This window comes from Lissotriton helveticus, chromosome 5_1 (assembly GCF_964261635.1).
Source record: "Lissotriton helveticus chromosome 5_1, aLisHel1.1, whole genome shotgun sequence".
Taxonomy (NCBI): domain Eukaryota; kingdom Metazoa; phylum Chordata; class Amphibia; order Caudata; family Salamandridae; genus Lissotriton; species Lissotriton helveticus.
The window spans coordinates 81484467-81502566 of NC_136065.1; the positions used below are offsets into that span (position 1 = coordinate 81484467).

The window sequence follows — 18100 nt, forward strand, 5'->3', positions numbered from 1 at the left end:
CCTTCTTCTTCCTTTTAGAACTGCCCCTGATGAAGGCACCGTATGCGTGCCGAAATGCATTGGGCTCCACGTCAATCATTTGAATATTAGAATGTTACGAATATGATGTATAATGATTATGCTTGTACAATTAATTTGCATACACATTTGAGAATTGTTATGATGACACAATAACACTCAGTTGCATTATTTATGACTCATCTTGTAAAACTGTTTAATAAATGTGATTATTACCACCACATACAAATTTAATTGTGGTTAAACATTTTTGATATTGCTTTAAGGTGCATAGCACCAAGTGAACAGTGCATGATTAGGTGGGCCACCACTCACCATAATTCACCCATAACAGAGATGACACTACTTCCCATGTCCTGAGTTAGCAACCTAAAGTGGTGGTGGCAGCGTATTAAGTTTATTGGCTCATTAGTTATGACCAGACCTCTTTGCTGTGTCCGATGAAAGTACAGTCTACTGTGCTGCTTTGGTGTGAGCCCCAGACCCTTGCACTATCCTTCCGTGTGCATGCCCAGTACATGTAGGTACGGTGGATGTGCTGCACATGGGTGGTAATAGGAATCTCCAGGCCCAACTCATGAGGTCGCACACTGTGGTGCACACACTGCAGACTTAACCTAAACCTCATGTTGCTAGGTACTCAGACCTACGCACAAGATAGATAATCGTCAAATATGAATGTAAATTACGGACAGTTGTTTTTGTTAATGTTAACAATGCTCATGGTGATATATTTGCACAATTAATATGATCTTGAGTTCCCGTTGGGACATTGACATCGAACCACAATTCTATAGTATGTGTAATGCTGTTATTCTATCTTTCTACCCCATCAATGTTATTATATCCTTCTACCCCATCAATGTATTATGTACACTCACTTTTGTCAAGGATCTATGTACAAACCTCTGAAAAAATCAATAAATGATATATATATATATATATTTTTTTTAAACGCCACTAGTTATCCTGGGACATTCCAGTCAGCTATGGCCTATCCCTGTGAGAAGTCTAATGAAGGCATAAAAAATGACACATCAAACTATTGACGATTAGTAAGACTGTTGCAGGAAATCCTTGCAGTGAGGATTGAGCAGACAGAGAATGCCCAAGGTCAGTGGCTGATGCTGAGCTCTGCCCAAGTAATTTCTAGAATTAGAAATGCATATGTCCTGAAGAAGGGAATGTACATGTCCTGAAACGTGTTAAGATTAGAGGGCATTTGGTTTAGATGAACTATTCGTGGGTTAAAACTCATCTACACAATGCTGGAGCTTCCATGCTCGCTTTATCACTTAGATGAACTCTGTTGGATGATCTGTGGTTTGATGATGTGGCTGCTTGTTGCCGTTACTGAGCCTGCCTGGATCATTTGTGGTACACGTCGTATACTATTTAGAAATAGACTCAATTATGGAAGCCTGAGCCCTTATTAACAGGACATGATTCAGGGATGTAATACACTATAAGATTGCCTAGTCTACATGGTTTCCCAGTGTTGTGGCACCACTACAGACAACAGGTAATAACCCCAACTTAGAAGCGATGTTGTTCACTTACAAAGAAAATATCTTCGAAGAATAAGCAGAGAGGATTCTTCCTGTCTACGCAGGTTTAACAGAACCCTATCTCAATAGGAGTCAAATCAAATAAACTTTATTTGATTTTTTTGACATTAAAAATCATAAATCCTTTTTTCTAATATGGACTTCAGGAATCCGGTCGTAACACCCACACAATAAACATTTTCCAGCATTTGTAAATCTAGAAAGGCGGGACGGCATTGCCTTCAGCCCCCTCTCTTCAACAATGGCAAAATCCATCTACATCTTTCTAGTCTATAAAATTTACAAAATAAAATCACATGTATTGTCGATTGGAAAGACATCTCATCGCAAGGACACCGACAAAGGACTCTGGTCCAATCATTTAATGTTGGGAAGCTGACTAATCGATGGAAACTATCAAATCTGAATCTTGTAAGAACATACCTGTCATATCCTCCTATACACCAGTCCAGATATGGTTGAATAGTGGGGGATACAAGAATTAACAGGTGTGGGATAACGGTACTTTTCTTCATTTCTGAAACCGCTCTTAGGGACTCTAAGTGCGACTGACAAAAAACTTTAAAATCCTTCCTAGAAATCGTACTCAATGTTTAGGGGTTACTATAGAAATCAGGTTTACCCACGTCTATTAAAAATCTTCTGATATAATTCAGCCAAGTTATCTTGTTTGCGTGGAATAGACTCATGGCGTCTCCAATAATATCTCTGTTTAACTCTGCACTATAGACGTCCAAACTCTATGCCATAGTAACAGAGGCTGCATCTTGATCAAATCAGAAGTATAAGGAATCCCCAGCTCATTGTGGCAATTATAAATGAAAGAGCTCTGCGGTACTGCTAATATAAACCTTAAAAAAGTATTTTCCTCTTTTTGTATTATGGCTACATTTTGGTAGCCACAGACTCCTGCCCCGTACATAGCTATACTCAAGCATTGAGCTTGGTAAATTTTAAGAAGTATCACCGGGGGCCTTTTACCCAAGTTATTAGAAATATTCATCAATGCCCTGATTTACCTTTTGACGAGAAGAGTTCTGCTCTTAACCGCCGGGTTCCATGAACCAGAATGATCAGGTAGGACACCCAAATAGGAGAATGTGTTAGTTGCATCTATCCTATCATTCCCTAGGGGCAGACTTTTACATTTATAATAGGAGTCATCTAGAACTGACCCAGCAGACTTACCAATAGTTTGTCAATTTGAAGGTGGCAACCATTTGAGAATTTTTCTTGCATCATTATTATCTGTACTCCTACCACTAGGTGAAAGATATATGATTTAAAGAAGGTCCTGCAGAAGGTGGTTAACATCAGACATATTCCACCGAAACGCACGTCGACCTTACTGTATGCACCCAACTCACAACACTGTCATGGAGATTCACACTATCTATATCCCCTTCTGACCAGGATGTGAATGTGCTTTTGGGGTTGTTTGGTAGTTTGATTGGTGTAATTGAGTGCAGGTGTGATGGAGTGTGAATGTGATTCTGTTTACGTGATTAGTGTATGGTATTATTATAGGGGTCCAGTGAAGAGCACTAGATTGAATTTGCATATAAAGATATGAAATTGTTGGTCTATGTAGAAAATGTATAAAAAAGCAAAACTTGTGACAAAAAGATTTTTATGAATATGTATGTCTTTTTAGATTACATTTTTCCTGTTTTGATACTATCAATGTAAATGAATACAGATACCAACTAAAATGAATAAATACAATTTTTGAATAATAAGATGACGATGTATCCATGATGTTTCACAAAATGTATGTATAACCCATTAAGATTCATTCTACAAGGTAAAGAAATAGAGGTCTAGAGGGAGGTATATTATTTATTGTGTTCGACGATGTATATACAATACCGTAGCATTATTACATTGCTAAAACCTTTGTTTAGGAAGGGCCTTAAACTATGCTTGCGCAGTCTGATGGATGGATAGATAGATAAATCCAAATCCATACATACACACATCCACAGAGATACCCACTCATACAGACACACACATTCATTTGCAGACTCAGACACAAACCTTGTACAAACTCACATATGGATTTCTTCAGTCCATGCTTGCACAGACCCATAGAGACACACATCCATACATATATACTCACACACAAATGCATATAAAATCTCACGGATGTATAACTCCAGACTCATGCATACACGTCACAAACTCACAGATGCACACATGTATTTGCACTCACAAATGCCACCAGACCGTGTGATATACAAGCTCATAGGCGACTTATTTAGGTACAAACTTACAGCCAATAAATCCAGACTGAAGCATACACAACCCTCTAACACGCATGCATAAAGATAAGGGCATGTATTTGTATACTCTGTGGCTCAAAATTTATATATGAATATGGAGACACACACAAGCAGTAATCCATGCCCGAATGACAGACAGATATAGGGACGTGCAGACATGCATGTACTCGCAAAGATAACTCCAGGGCCATCCATATATAAACCCATACTTAGACACGTATCCCTAAGCATGAACATGCACACACACACACATGGTGGTACGTACTCCCAGCCAGATAATGCCACACCACTGCACACATACTCTAACACGCACCATGTGAGTATGTAAGTACTACCTTAAGGTCAGAAGAGTAATACTTGATTTTATGTTTTTTTAGGACGCGCCCTTGGCCGATTTCAGCCCCAATATCCAGGTGCAGTGACTCCGGTCAGTATATTTATCTGGTGGGGACCATGACCAGTCTGTAGGGTGACTCATTCGCCTCTGTGTGTCTTGAACTTTAAGAGGCCACACAAAGACATGGGCACAGGCATATACAGACACAGCACTCACTGCATCCACTCACCCTCATGGTTTTATATTGATCCTCTTCCTTGAGTTTAGACTCCAGAAAATATCCCTCCTGTTTCTTCAGGACAAGCAGCCACTCTTGAAGTTTCACCTGTAGGGATAAGAGAGCAAGAAATAAGTGTAGATATGTAGAGTGTGGTCTTAATTACAAACCAAGGGTCACTACAGTACCTGCCACACGTGCCCAGACTGTACGTACCAGTCATACATTAGTATTGCTAGCACCAGCCCCAAGTATCACAGACAATGATGTCCCTTCTTTGTACCGGTTGTTGCCAAGAAGGATCAGAATCCCTGGTCCATGGGAACAAGCTTCATCACTGGCACTTACTGCTTCTTGACATTGTGCACACTTTATGCCTCAAGCATGGAAACAGATAGACTTGACACTAAAGAAGAAAGGTTGTCCCAGAGACATTAGCAAACATTCCTGGAAAACACAGAACCAAGTGGAAATATCTAAGCCAACACGTCTTATAAATGCAATAACTGTGTATGGAGCCCGACAGAGTCTCACTCCAAGTACTCGTCAACACCCTCCTCCTCAATGACAAGAATGACCCCTGACCTCCTGGACCTCTCTGCAGCCTTCGCCACAGGCGACCAGCTGGCCCTGATCAACGCACAAAAACACGATGGGATTCAAAGACACTGTCTTGAAATGATTCACATCCTTCCTGATTAACTGGCTACAGTTCATGCAAATAGGTTCCACAAGATCACAGGAATGCCCTGTCTCCATCCTTTCTCTCCTCATCTTTAACCTCTACAAGGGATCTCTGGATCCATCCTTACAGACAGCAGCATCAAGACCCATCAATATGCAGATGATGCCCAACTCTACCTTAAATATCCTCACCCAATGACATCCTCAAACCCTGCCCTGATCACAAGCCAGTCTTGGATGTCAACGAATGTCCTAAAGTTAAACCCCACAAAGACTGAACTCTTCCTGTCTGCTGCCAGCTCAGAGCAGCCGCAGACTTAAGCCTGGGTCTCCAACGTAAACCTATCTAAACCTATCGGTCTTTACCCCACCCTCGACACCGACCTCTCATTCAAGCAACACACTGAAAGAAAGACAAAGAATGCCAAGAACGCTTGATTCCAATGTCCTCTCTTGAAGAGGTGGTTTCTCCTGGAAGATGACTTCAGAACAAACGTACAAGGCTTCTCCCATGGGGGTGGGGACAAGGCCCTGGTCAACGGTCTCCCCAACACCACCCGAGCACCCCTGAAAGACAGCATACATGACGGCGGACCAGAGAGTTGATCCAGCAAGCAGGTGAAGTGCAGGGTGCAGAATATATTGATTGTTAAAAGCCTGAAGGAGATCACACAATGAAAAGGAGCTTAAACGCGTTCCCACTGGCTGCCCAGAAAAGCCCACTCTGTATTGGTATCAAAAAGGCAAACACAAGCGGCGCTGAGCTTACTTCCCGAGTCCGGTGGACTGCCTGTGAGGAGGGGGAGGCAGGGGGGCTTGTCCTGATCACCCAGAGCCCAGTCTACTAACTGCTCTGCACCTTGAGGTGAGGAGGTCGGAGGCACTGAGCTCCCCAGACCAGGAGCCTGTGATCGCAGCCCCCCCGACGGTCATTCATCCTGTGAGCGAGCTTCAAGCAGCCAAAGCTACAGGAGATCTTCGCTCTGTGCCCAATGATGATGTAAGTCTAGCGCCTGGACCCTGCACTTCCCTTTGTGTCTGATGAACCCTGCACTGCTGGGGAGTCACCTGCACCAATGCCCCTATGCGCTTCACAATGGATTGCGGCAGCTCTTCTGCTGTGTATATGTCTATGTGAGCCGGTGCGCCACACCCTGCATTGTCGCGTCAAGTCTTCTGACACCGACAACTCACACTGCAGTGCTACACGGAATCCTTGGAGTCTAGTGCAAGGTCCCAAAACACCCACACACATCCCTTCTGATCCTCTGCAGCCGCCTCTGTGGCTCACAGTATACGGCCCATGATCCCAGCGCTCTGACAGATGCAGTTTGTGCTCTTTTGCGGGTTCTTTTAAAGCCCTCATGGAGTGTATTCACTTACAATCCCTAAACACAAAGAAACATACCTTGTATGTTTCAGCAGCCTTCTCTAAGGACACTAAACACCCCTAAATACACATTGTATCCTCTTAGACTTAACAAGTTTATTCAATTGTGAATCGTGATCGTCCACAGACACGCATTGTGCTCCTCTGCAGCTTCTTCCTAGGACGCACAGAACGTCTTATCTTGTGAATCGTGAACACCCACATACATTCCTTGCACAGACTTCTCTTTGGGGCCCACGGGTGCATTACGATCCATAAACGCCCACAGGTTCATTACGATCCATAAACACCCACAGACAAACCCTGTTCTCTTCTGCAGCCTCCTCAATGGCATACACAGGGAGGGCGAGCAGATGACTCCATGCCACCGGGACACAACATTCCAATTTCTGTACTTTTAATTTAACATATCAGTGCATTCTGGGAGTTGTAGTCTTGGTTCATTTTACTGGACCCTATTGCTTCAACTCACCAGATGAAAATGATATGTAAAAGCAAAATCCAGGAATTGAAATGTGTTGTCCCAGTGGCATGGAGCCATCTGGCCACCTTATAGAAATGGTAACTTGTGATCTCTGGACACTCTCACACACAGACACATCTTATAATCTTCGACTGCCCCTTGGTGTGGCTCTCCAAGCGACTTTGGGATCCCTGAACAGTGAACACCCACAGACGTACCTTGTGCTCCTCTGCAGCCTCCTCTACAGGACTTGCTGAGTGAGTTTTATGCTCCTTGGACTCCCGGCACACCAAACATATCATCCTCTGATCCTCTGCACAGAACAGCCTCAGTTTCTCTTCGTGTTTCTCGCACAGATTCTCCTCCGGGGGCTTCACGGGGGGCAGATGAAGCTGTTTTGCAATTTCCACCATGTTCTTCAGTTGTCTGCTGGGTCGGAGGTTTTTCTCAGAAGATATTTCCCTGCACTGTGGACAGGGGAAGTTTCCATCTCTTCCCTCCCAGCTCTGGGTGATGCAGGAGCGGCAGAAGTTGTGTCCACACTCTATGGACACCGGATCCTTAAAATATTCCAAACAGATGGAACAAGTGGCCTCTTCCTTGAGGCTCCCGAGCTGAGCTGCTGCCGCCATGATGCAGAAATGCAGGAAGTGAAGGTAAGTTTCACTTTCTCTCTCTGTGTGCAGTGGGTGTGTCTGTGCGTCTGCCCCTCCCTGTGTGCAGTGGGTGTGTCTGTGCGTCTGCCCTCTCTGTGTGTAGTGGGTGTGTCTGTGCGTCTGTCCCTCTCTGTGTGCAGTGGGTGTGTCTGTGCGTCTGCCCCTCCCTGTGTGCAGTGGGTGTGTCTGTGCGTCTGCCCTCTCTGTGTGTAGTGGGTGTGTCTGTGCGTCTGTCCCTCTCTGTGTGCAGTGGGTGTGTCTGTGCGTCTGTCCCTCTTTGTGTGCAGTGGGTGTGTCTGTGCGTCTGCCCTCTCTGTGTGTAGTGGGTGTGTCTGTGCGTCTGTCCCTCTTTGTGTGCAGTGGGTGTGTCTGTGCGTCTGCCCTCTCTGTGTGTAGTGGGTGTGTCTGTGCGTCTGTCCCTCTCCGTGTGCAGTGGGTGTGTCTGTCCCTCTCTGTGTGCAGTGGGTGTGTCTGTGCGTCTGTCCGTCTCTGTGTGCAGTGGGTGTGTCTGCCCCTCTCTGTGTGCAGTGGGTGTGTCTGTGCGTCTGTCCCCCTCTGGCTGCGCCGGGACTTCCGGGTTCCTGTTACAGTCCCAGAGCAGAGAACTGACCCCTCTGCTGCCTGGGCTCTCACTCGAGGTTTCCCTCCTTTCACAACTAAAATACCAGCATTTTTGTTTTATTCTCAGATTCTGTGAGTGCCAGGAGCGGTCTCCTAAATATGGATTTCTCTAAAATCCTCTGTGTGGTTCTGAACGTGGCAATAATTTCTGCGTCGGTTTATAATATTTGTTTTTGAACTGTACTGACATCTGGAAAATAATAATTAAACCATTTCTTCCTGCATTTGCTGTTTCACTTTATGTTCCAAAGGCTGAAATATAACTGCTTTCTCGGTCCTTCACCTGTAATAATTCATAATCAGGTCACTGGCATCACGCGCAATCGGAGGAGCAATTTCTGCCGCAGGGTTGAGTAAATTCTATGGCAGGACAGGAGGCTCAGATTATGCTTTCTCGATTTCTTTACTACCAACAGCAGCCAATAGAAACTTAGTAAAGAAAAACAGCAACTACAACTCCCATGAGCCCTTAGGCAACCATAGAGACTACATGCTATATAAGGCACCATAGAGGACACCACTTCCTCTTTCTTTGCTGCTTCGCAGCCAGTTAAGTCCTTTTCTCTTATTCTCACACAGGACATGTTTACTTTTGCATTGTATTGTAATTTGCTTAGTGCGTTCACTCACGCTTTGTATGCCGCTTTTCAGAAGCTATTTGTGCTCGTTTTCGCCGTGTAATTTGTCGCCGTTGGCGGTCGTTATTTCGGCGTGCTTGGCTTCTTTTGTGGTTGTTTTTTGAGAGCGCGTGTCGCCTCTCTGGTGCTGCGGGCGCGTTGTGCCCGTGTGTCCTCTGTGGTTGTGGAGCGGGACTGGGGCTCGGGAGCTCGCGCGCTAGTGTCGCGCGTCGCTCCTCTTCCGGACCTTCAGGCACGCCTTCGCGCATGCGCGTTGGCTTTGTTTATGTTCCGTGTTGTTCACGGAGCCTGTACACGCTCGGAGGCGGCGTTGCTTTTAGCGCCTCAGCCCACCGCCTGCCGGAGAGCCCCTCACGACGCCTTTTTCCCTCAGGATAGGGTTCTGGGCTGTATAATATTTAGAGGCGTTGCCTAGGGTGTCAATTGTGCAAGCCTGTCCCTCCACTTTTGAATTTACATGCAATTTGGTCGAGTTGAGTACTCTGCCTGTTAGGCTTGCTTGGGGCTGTCACCCCCCCTGACTGGGTCGCCTGGTTCCCGCCTTGACCCTTCTTACTTACACATTTGTGGGCTTTTTGATATTCGTGTCTTTATATTTATATATATACTTCCTCTGTGGTGTGTATTTTTTCTTTTTTTCATCCACCATGGCTGAATATGAGGATGCAGATGAATATCTTTATGATGGAGAGCCCGAGGAGTCTTTTGAGTACGACTTAGTCGATGCCCTTGACCAGGGAGTCCGACATTCTGTCAATACTGCGCTGGTCCACGCAATCGGCCCTCTGAAGCGCCATTTGACGGATTACGCTCAGCAGCAGGGCTGGCTTCCTTCCTCGTCTGCCAAACACTCCTCGAAGTCACCTAAGAACCCTCATTCCTCTGACTTTATGAAGTTGGCTCATTCCTTGTCTGCCCCTACTGTCTCTAAGAGGTCCCGTGCTCCTCCCCCGGAAACGGAGGACTCCTCCTCCTCTTCGCCTTCAGGTCCCTCTGGTCCTCCCCCTGCTAAAAGGTCACGCAAAGAGCACTTTGTTGACGCATCTTCCCATCCACCGGTCCTGACCTTTGAGCCTTCGGATATCATCCATCCAAACTCCAAGGTTTGGTCCCCTGCTCCGGAGGCTGCAGATTATATCCAGGCTCACATTCGTGATTCCTTTGATCAGGAAGTGCGCTCCCGGTTACGTTCGGAGTGCCCTCGCCCGGAGTTAGAGGATACATTGGCTGACACCCCGGAGGTCGATCCTACTATCTTGACGTACCTCAAGAAATTCACCAAAGACCCGAAGAAAGGAATTGATCGCTCTTGGCGCCTTTGTCAGGATAAACTTCTTGATCTTCTTGGCCCCCTAACGAAGATCCTGGATTTGGGTTACCAAGCACAAGGGTCGGCGTCGGGTATCGACCCGGATGAACTTATTGGTTGGGCCCAAAGGGCGATTTGTTTCCTCGGGAACGCGAACTGTGCCCTGTCCACCGAACGTAGGCGTTCGATACTATTGAAAATGGATCCCCGGTTGTCTGAATTGGCGACATCTGAGTCTGGCCCATTGGCCAGGGGTCTCCTGTTTGGCCAGCCATTTTTGAAGGAATTAATGAAATTCGTTGCCACCTTTAGTGGCCTCGACAAGGCGCAGTCTTCTTTGCGCAGGGCGTTCTGCCCGGTTTTTGCCAGGGCCGGACGTTCTGGGGGACGTTCGTTCGGCCGAGGTTCTGGTCAGCAGCGTGGCCAGCAGTCCCATCAGGGAGGTGGCGGACAGCGTCAGCAGCAACAGTCCTCCTACTCCGGCTCCAAAACGACCTTCTACCCCTCCCGTAAAGGTCGTGGTCAAGGCAACAAGGGAGGATACGGTGGCAACCAGGGAGGCCGCCAGGATTTCTCCTCAACAGGTGAGCTTGATTCCTTACGACAGTGTTGTTCTGGGGGGCAGGGTGCAATATTTTCTGCGGAATTGGCGCGCAATCTCAAACGATGCATGGATCTTGCAGACAGTTCAAGGGTACCACATCGAATTTTATCAGCCTCCCCTGCAGGGTCCAGTCCCTTTACCCCTTGTTTTTTCCCAACGAGATCAAGAGGTGATCTCCGAGGAAATAGATTCTCTTCTTCTCAAAGGGGCCATTGTGCGCACAAACCAACATCCACAAGGGTTCGTCAGCAATGTGTTTCTGGTGGAGAAGAAAGGGGGAGGGTCTCGCCTTGTGCTCAATCTCAAGGAGTTCAACAACGGGGTGGTCTATCGCCACTTCAAGATGGAGGGCATCCATCTTCTCAGGGATCTTCTTCGCAAGGGCGACTGGATGGCTCGCCTGGATTTGAAGGACGCTTACTTGTCCGTTCCCATCTTTCCGCCTCATCGCCGTTTTCTGCAGTTCCAATGGTCGGGGGAGTGGTTCGAGTACACGGTTCTCCCGTTCGGTCTATCGTCCGCCCCGTGGTGCTTCACGAAGCTCTTGAGACCGGTTATGGAATCGCTGCGTGCACGAGGGGTGCGGCTAATGGTGTATCTGGACGACATTCTTTTGATGGCTCAGTGCCCGCTGCAACTACGTTCCCATTTATCTTGGACGATCGATCTGCTTCAGTCTCTCGGATTTCTAGTGAATCCTCAGAAATCTCATTTGCAACCCACTCAATCGATAGAGTTTCTGGGTTTCCTGGTGGATTCGGTCTCTTGCCAACTTCTTTTGCCTGCCCAGAAGGTCAGGTCTATCAAGAGGGAGTTGAAGTCACTGTTGTCTGCACCGAACGTGTCGTTGCGGTCGATCACTCGAGTTGTCGGTCTATTAGCCTCTTCCATTCAGGCGATTTTTCCGGGTCCCCTACATTATCGGGCCCTGCAGCGTCTCAAGATCAGACACTTGCAGAAGGGTCTTCGTTATTCCGACCTTGTTCCTCTGTCCCAGGATGCGAAGTCGGAAATGCTGTGGTGGCTCCATCACATGGAAGCCTGGAACGGGAAAGCCCTGTTCGGCTCAACTCCGGACTTGGTTTTGGAGTCGGATGCGAGTCTATGGGGCTGGGGAGCCCGTTGCGGGGACTTGACGACAGGCGGCCGTTGGTCTCAAAGCGAGTTAGCCCTTCACATCAATTGCCTCGAGCTCCTGGCGGGGTCATTTGCGATCCGCAGCCTTGCTCCTCAGGCCACCAGCTGTTGCATTTTGCTCCGCATGGACAACATCTCAGCGGTGCGATATGTGAACAAACTGGGGGGACACGGTCGAAATTGTTAGCAGAGATTGCGAAGGATTTCTGGCATTTCTGCCTTCAGAGGAAGATCACTCTTATTGCAGAGTATCTCCTAGGTCGCCAGAATCAGGTGGCCGACTGGAACTCTCGCCATCTGCTGGACTTCAGCGACTGGCGCCTTCACCCTCGGGTCTTTCGAACCCTGTCTCGCCTTTGGGGTCGTCCTTGGATCGACCTCTTCGCCTCTCGCCTCAATGCTCAACTGCCCAGGTTTTACAGCTGGCGTCCGGATCCGGAGGCTCTGCCAACGGATGCCTTTCTCCAGACTTGGCCTCCTCAGCTTTGCTATGCTTTTCCCCCGTTCGCGATGATTCCGCGAGTCTTGGCCAGAACGAAGCAGTTTCTCTCGGAGATCATTCTGATCACTCCTCTTTGGAGAGCTCAAGCGTGGTTTCCGGACCTTCTGGAAATGAGTTGCTCGACTCCATTCCTGCTTCTAACGCAGTGGAACTTGCTGTTGGATCCTCTGCTCCATCCACATCCTCTAGTTCTCTCGGGCCAGCTCCGTCTGGTGGCGTGGCGTCTTTCGGGGAACGCTGGAAAGTCCCTGGCTTATCTGGTGACGCTGAGAGATTTATCAGTGAAGCTTGGGCCCCCAACACGCGCAAGCGTTATGCGTCAGCTTGGCGTCGGTGGTGTGATTGGTGTTCTGAACGACACCTGGATCCCGCTTCAGCAGATGTCTCTCTAGTTGTTAATTTTCTTGCTTCCGTCGCTTCTTCTGGTTCTGCTTACAGGACTGTCAATTCTTTTCGCTCCGCTCTCTCTGCGGGCCATGTTTTGGTCGATGGCAAACCTGTTGGGGAACATCCTCTCATCTCTACTTTACTGCGTGGAGTTCGGATGGCTAAGCCGCCATGTCCGAAATATGTCGCTCTATGGGATGTCTCCGTCGTGTTGCGTTTTCTGGAAGCCTGGCCTCCCAACGCTTCTCTGTCTCGTAAGCAATTGTCTGCGAAATTGACAATGCTTTTATGCTTAGTATCTTGTAAGCGTGTTTCGGATGTCCGCGCGTTGGATCTCGCGGGTCGTTCTTTTTCCCCCGAAGGCGTTACGTTTACGGTTTCCAGGCGCACCAAGACTAATCTGTCTACTGTCACTTACCCAACGTTTCCTCACAATCCGCAATTGTGTGTGGTCCGATGCATAAAAGATTATGAGGTGAGTACTGCTCCTTTTCGTCAGGATTTGTCTGGACAGTTATTGATTGCTTTGCAAAAGCCTTTTAAGCCTGTGGCGCCAGCTACTCTGGCTCATTGGGTACGCTGGCTTATGTCCGAGGCAGGAATTGATGTTTCCTTTTTTGGAGCTCATTCCGCGAGGGGTGCCATGGCCTCTAAGGCTTTTCATGTTGGTGTAAGTTTGCAAGACATTGTGAAGACGGCTGATTGGTCTTCTGATACTATGTTTAAGACGTATTATTTCAAACCCATAGCGAATATTGCCTCTGTTGTGGTGGAACAGCTTTGAACAAGCATAATCTGAGCCTCCTGTCCTGCCATAGAATTAAAAATTTGCAAACATTCGTGACAAGAATTTTCAATTCTATTAAGGACACTGAGGCGAGGATTATCCCACCCATTTGTATTCTACTGCATTGTTTATGTTGCATCTTTGCTTTGCTATGAACTGCAATGTTTCTTGCATTGATTTTTTCCCCACCCTATGTGATGTTACCTTTCCAAGGTTTTGGGGATATGTGTTACGGCTCTGTTTTTCTTTCAGGTTCGGACCAGAAGTAATCCTTCATCTTGGTCTTCTGCACTGTTTTTTCCGCTCCTTGGAGGCTGGATCTGCTATGTTTCCTGATGCACCTTCTTCGCTTTTGGATGGTTGCCTGTTTCCTGTTGGCCTCTTGTGCGGTTCGCCTTCAGACTTTTCCTTCAGGATGGTCGGCGGTACTTTTCTTCAATGACTTTTGACTGTTATAATTTCCTGGACAAAGAAAGAGGAAGTGGTGTTCTCTATGGTGCCTTATATAGCATGTAGTCTCTATGGTTGCCTAAGGGCTCATGGGAGTTGTAGTTGCTGTTTTTCTTTACTAAGTTTCTATTGGCTGCTGTTGGTAGTAAAGAAATCGAGAAAGCATAATCCTCGCCTCCGTGTCCTTAATAGAATTGAAAATTCTTGTCACGAATGTTTGCAAATTTTTAATTATACATCGAGATGAGGCAAATTATGCGACGAAACAACAATCTCTGGCCGCATTATTTCAATATTCTGCACTTTTATCAAACACAATCATTGTCTGAGCAGAGGTTTAATCTCTTTGGTGCAGTTAAACTCCTCACAATAACTTTCATCAGACAAGCATTTGCAATGCAATAGGTCTCGCATTTACACGATTTTAAGCTATTGGCATGGTAATTGGGAAAACTTTTTATTTATGTTTTAAAAACAAAAATAATAGGCATTGTCATTTACAATGCGAAAAGCTTAACCCCTTGCATGCAGGTTTATTTCTCGTGCTGTGCGGGAGAAATAAACGGCCGGCTGGATTTGTTGGTACTTTTCAAATTCAAATGTTTGTCACTCATCATCACTTGTTGCGTCTCTTGTTGTTGTTCCTCATGGCTTGTTGTTGCTTGTTGTCGCTTTATGCTTCTCGTTATTGCGTGTCCTTGCTTGTATTCATTGTTGGTTCTCGTTGGCACTTCCTGGTGCTTATTGTATTGTAATTTCATTTATATACAGCTTACTACCTCTGACAAGGCGTCAAAGCGCTTTTTCGGCAGGTAACATGCTACTACAGAACCCATAAAGGATTAGTGTTGAATTAGTATAGTGAAATATTAAAGTCATTTGAGTGGTGGATAGGTTAGCCTGTTATTTGGATTCAGAAGGATAGCGGAGGGATAGAAGAGGTGTAAGACCTGGCACCATTGGTGTGGGCCTCCCTTTCCATTTTTTGCTGTTCCCTCATGTGTTTTTGCTGGTTATAGATGCTTTTGGGCACTGTGCCAATGCTATTCAGTTCCACAATGCAAGTGCTCCCTATGGAAAATTGATGTATGGATTAGTGACTCCATGATTGGCTGCTTTGGTTTACTTGTCAGACCCTAGTACAGTGCGCCCAGGGTTGGTAAATCAAATGCTGCTGGTTGGCTTGCAGCACTGATTGTGCCACCCACAGAAGCAGCCTGTAAAGTGTGTCTCAGGCCTGCCATTGCAGAGCCTTTGTGCAGTCTGGTACTGCCATGTTGACCGGGCAAGTGCACCCACTTGCCAGTCCCTAAAACTTCCCTTTTCTGCATATTAGTCACCCCTATGGTAGGCCCAAGGGCTGGGTGCATTGAATGTAAAAGGTAGGACATGCCCTGATGTGTGTGGCATGTACTGATAATGAATTACAGCCATATTAGTTTTTCACTATTGCAAGGCTACCTGTTCCCCATAGGCCGGAATGGGCAGTTTGATTATAACATCTTAAAATCCTGTCTGACTCAGGGAACTAGGTAGAAATTCGGGTTTAGTATGCCTGAACTCAGGATGATAAAATACATCTTTTAGTGAAGTTGGTTTTAACATTCTGTGTTTGAAAATACCACTTTTAGAAAGTAGGTATTTTCTTGCCTAACTATCCAAGCCTGCCTCTGCTAGGTTGTGTATTCCTCGTCTGGTTTTTGAGTGACAGGGGCTGGGGGATTCCAGTAGACAGGGTGAGTCAGCACAGGGCTGAATCGTGCTATCTGCATAGAGAGTGAGGGGAGGGGAGGGGTGGCACCTGGATCTGAATTGGTCTATGCCTGCCTTCCACAATGGTCCTTCTAGCGTGTTTAGGGAAGATTTATTGAATAGAGTCATGCTACACGCAAGCAGTGCAGCGAACTTTACCATCTTAGGCGACCTAAATCTTTATCTCGGGAATAGTGGGAAAGTAGAGATTGCCAGTTTTTTGGCTGACCTAGAGGCTTATCAGTTGGCTCAGCGTGTCTTTGAGTGTATGCATGTGGCAGGGCACCTACTGGACCCCATATTCTCTAATTTAAGTTCGCTAAAGGTTCGGCCGCCGGTTCCGCAGGCCTGGACAGATCACTTTTTGGTCTCTTTCCCGCTGCGGTGGCAGGGAAAGTCGGCCTTGAACCGTCCTGCCCCTGTTTTAAAACGTCCCTGGCATAAGCTGGACATCGGTCTTTTTTCAGCTTGTTTGTCCAGCCACATGCCTCGGTTGCCATCAGACATGGAGTTGGCAAATTCGGATTTCCAGGACTGGTTGACGCTAGGCCTGGATAGTTGCATCCCGGCTGAACTGGGTGGGAATAATCGAGGGCCGTCCAACCCTTGGTTTAATGATTCATGAACTACAGCCCAAAAATATTGTAAACAGCTTGAGCACGCCTGGAGACGCTCTTACGAAGTGGCAGCAAAAAGTCAATACCGAACGGCTATTAAGCATTGTCACAAAGTAATTCGGAGACCACGAGCGGAGTTTGTTGCTGAGAAAATTTCGGTTAGCACCAACCCCTCTAAGACTATCTTCTCTCTGCTTAAGGGCACGAAGAGCGCGGGCGTAACTGGGGTTTTACCCATTTCTTCGAACCTTCAGTGTAATGATCTGGCCAGGTATTTTGTAAACAAGGTAGAGAAGATATATCTTGGCCTGCCTACCATGGCCTCGTCTGCTGCGGTCGTTGCGCCAGGGAATATCGGACCCCTGGTGGGCACCAACTTGGCATCTTTTCCTCCTCTGTCCTCCACTGAGTTTGAGTCCCTCTGTTTGGAAATCAAATCGGGCTCGCCAGCCGACCCTCTGACACCCGCCCACTTTCGTCAGTTTCATGCTCTGATTTCACCTGTGAGTATTGATCTGGTCAACCTTTCTCTGCCCTCAGCATCTGTACCAGTGGCATGGAAACACACCAAAGTCATTCCGCTGCTAAAGAAACAGTCTCTAGATCCTTCTGAGTTGGGCAATTATCGCCCCATTTCCCAGCTGCCTTTTTTGGCTAAATTGGTTGAATCTCATATGAACTCCACTCTCTCTGAGTTTATTGAGCATAATGCCATCTTGGACCCTTCGCAGAACAGTTTCCGAGCACGCCACAGCCCAGAGTCTGCCCTGCTGGCGGTGACGGAAGCAATCCGGGGGAGTCTGGATGTCGGTGATTCGGCGGCCTTAGTCATTTTGGACTTAAGTGCCGCGTTCGACACTGTCTCTCACGCGATACTTTTAAAGTGCCTACAGGAAATTGGTATCAGGGGTGTGGCTTTGGACTGGTTTCAGTCCTTTTTGGAGAGGAGATCTTTCCAGGTCTCTCTGCCACCTTTTCATTCGCAGAAGTTTGCCTTGCAACAGGGGGTGCCTCATGGCTCAATACTGAGCCCCTTACTGTTCAACATTTATGTCCAACCCCTGGCGTTGGTAGCCAAAGGTAGGGGGCTGGCACTGGTGTCGTATGCCGACGACACCCAACTGGTGATCGCCTTCTCTAAGAAATATAGCGTTAATCTGGACAAGTTTAAAGAGGACCTGCTAGTGGTTGTGGACTGGATGGCGGCAAACTGCTTGCAGTTGAGCGCCAGCAAGTGAGAGGTTTTATTGTTCTGGAAGGATAAGGAGTTGTGGTCCGAGCAGTGCTGACCGGATCGTCTTAAACCAGCTCCATTGCCCAAGGAGGCTATGAAGAACCTGGGCGTGTGGTTTGCCAGTGGTCTAACTTTTGACATTCAATCGAAAGCTATTGCAGGGGTTTGTTTTGGGCTTCTGCGAAGCTTGAAAACTCTGTTGGGCTTTTTTCCTCCTAAAGTGCGTCAAACCATTGTCTAGGCGACAATCTTATCTAGACTAGACTATGGTAATTCTCTCTATCTTGGCGCTAATAAGTCCAGTATCAGGCATCTGCAGAGAATACAGAACGCAGCAGCACGCATTCTGGTGGCACTTCCGAAATATTGCTCTGTTTTCCATGTCCTTCATAAATTACACTCGTTGCCTGTTGAAAAGCGCATCCATTTCAAAACACTTTGTATGTC

General features: G+C 47.0%; 1 protein-coding gene across 1 annotated transcript in view; it reads right to left on the reverse strand.

Moving 5' to 3' along the window:
• Positions 1–7614, reverse strand: part of LOC144754162 (E3 ubiquitin-protein ligase TRIM39-like) — a 97594-nt gene extending 89980 nt beyond the window's left edge. The window contains exons 1-2 of the mRNA XM_078641744.1: positions 7178–7614; positions 4435–4530 (exon numbers count right to left, since the gene is read on the reverse strand). Coding sequence (XP_078497870.1) covers positions 4435–4530; positions 7178–7591 — 510 coding nt within the window. The 5' untranslated portion in view covers positions 7592–7614. The remainder of the gene's footprint in view (positions 1–4434; positions 4531–7177) is intronic.
• Positions 7615–18100: the final 10486 nt, after the last annotated feature.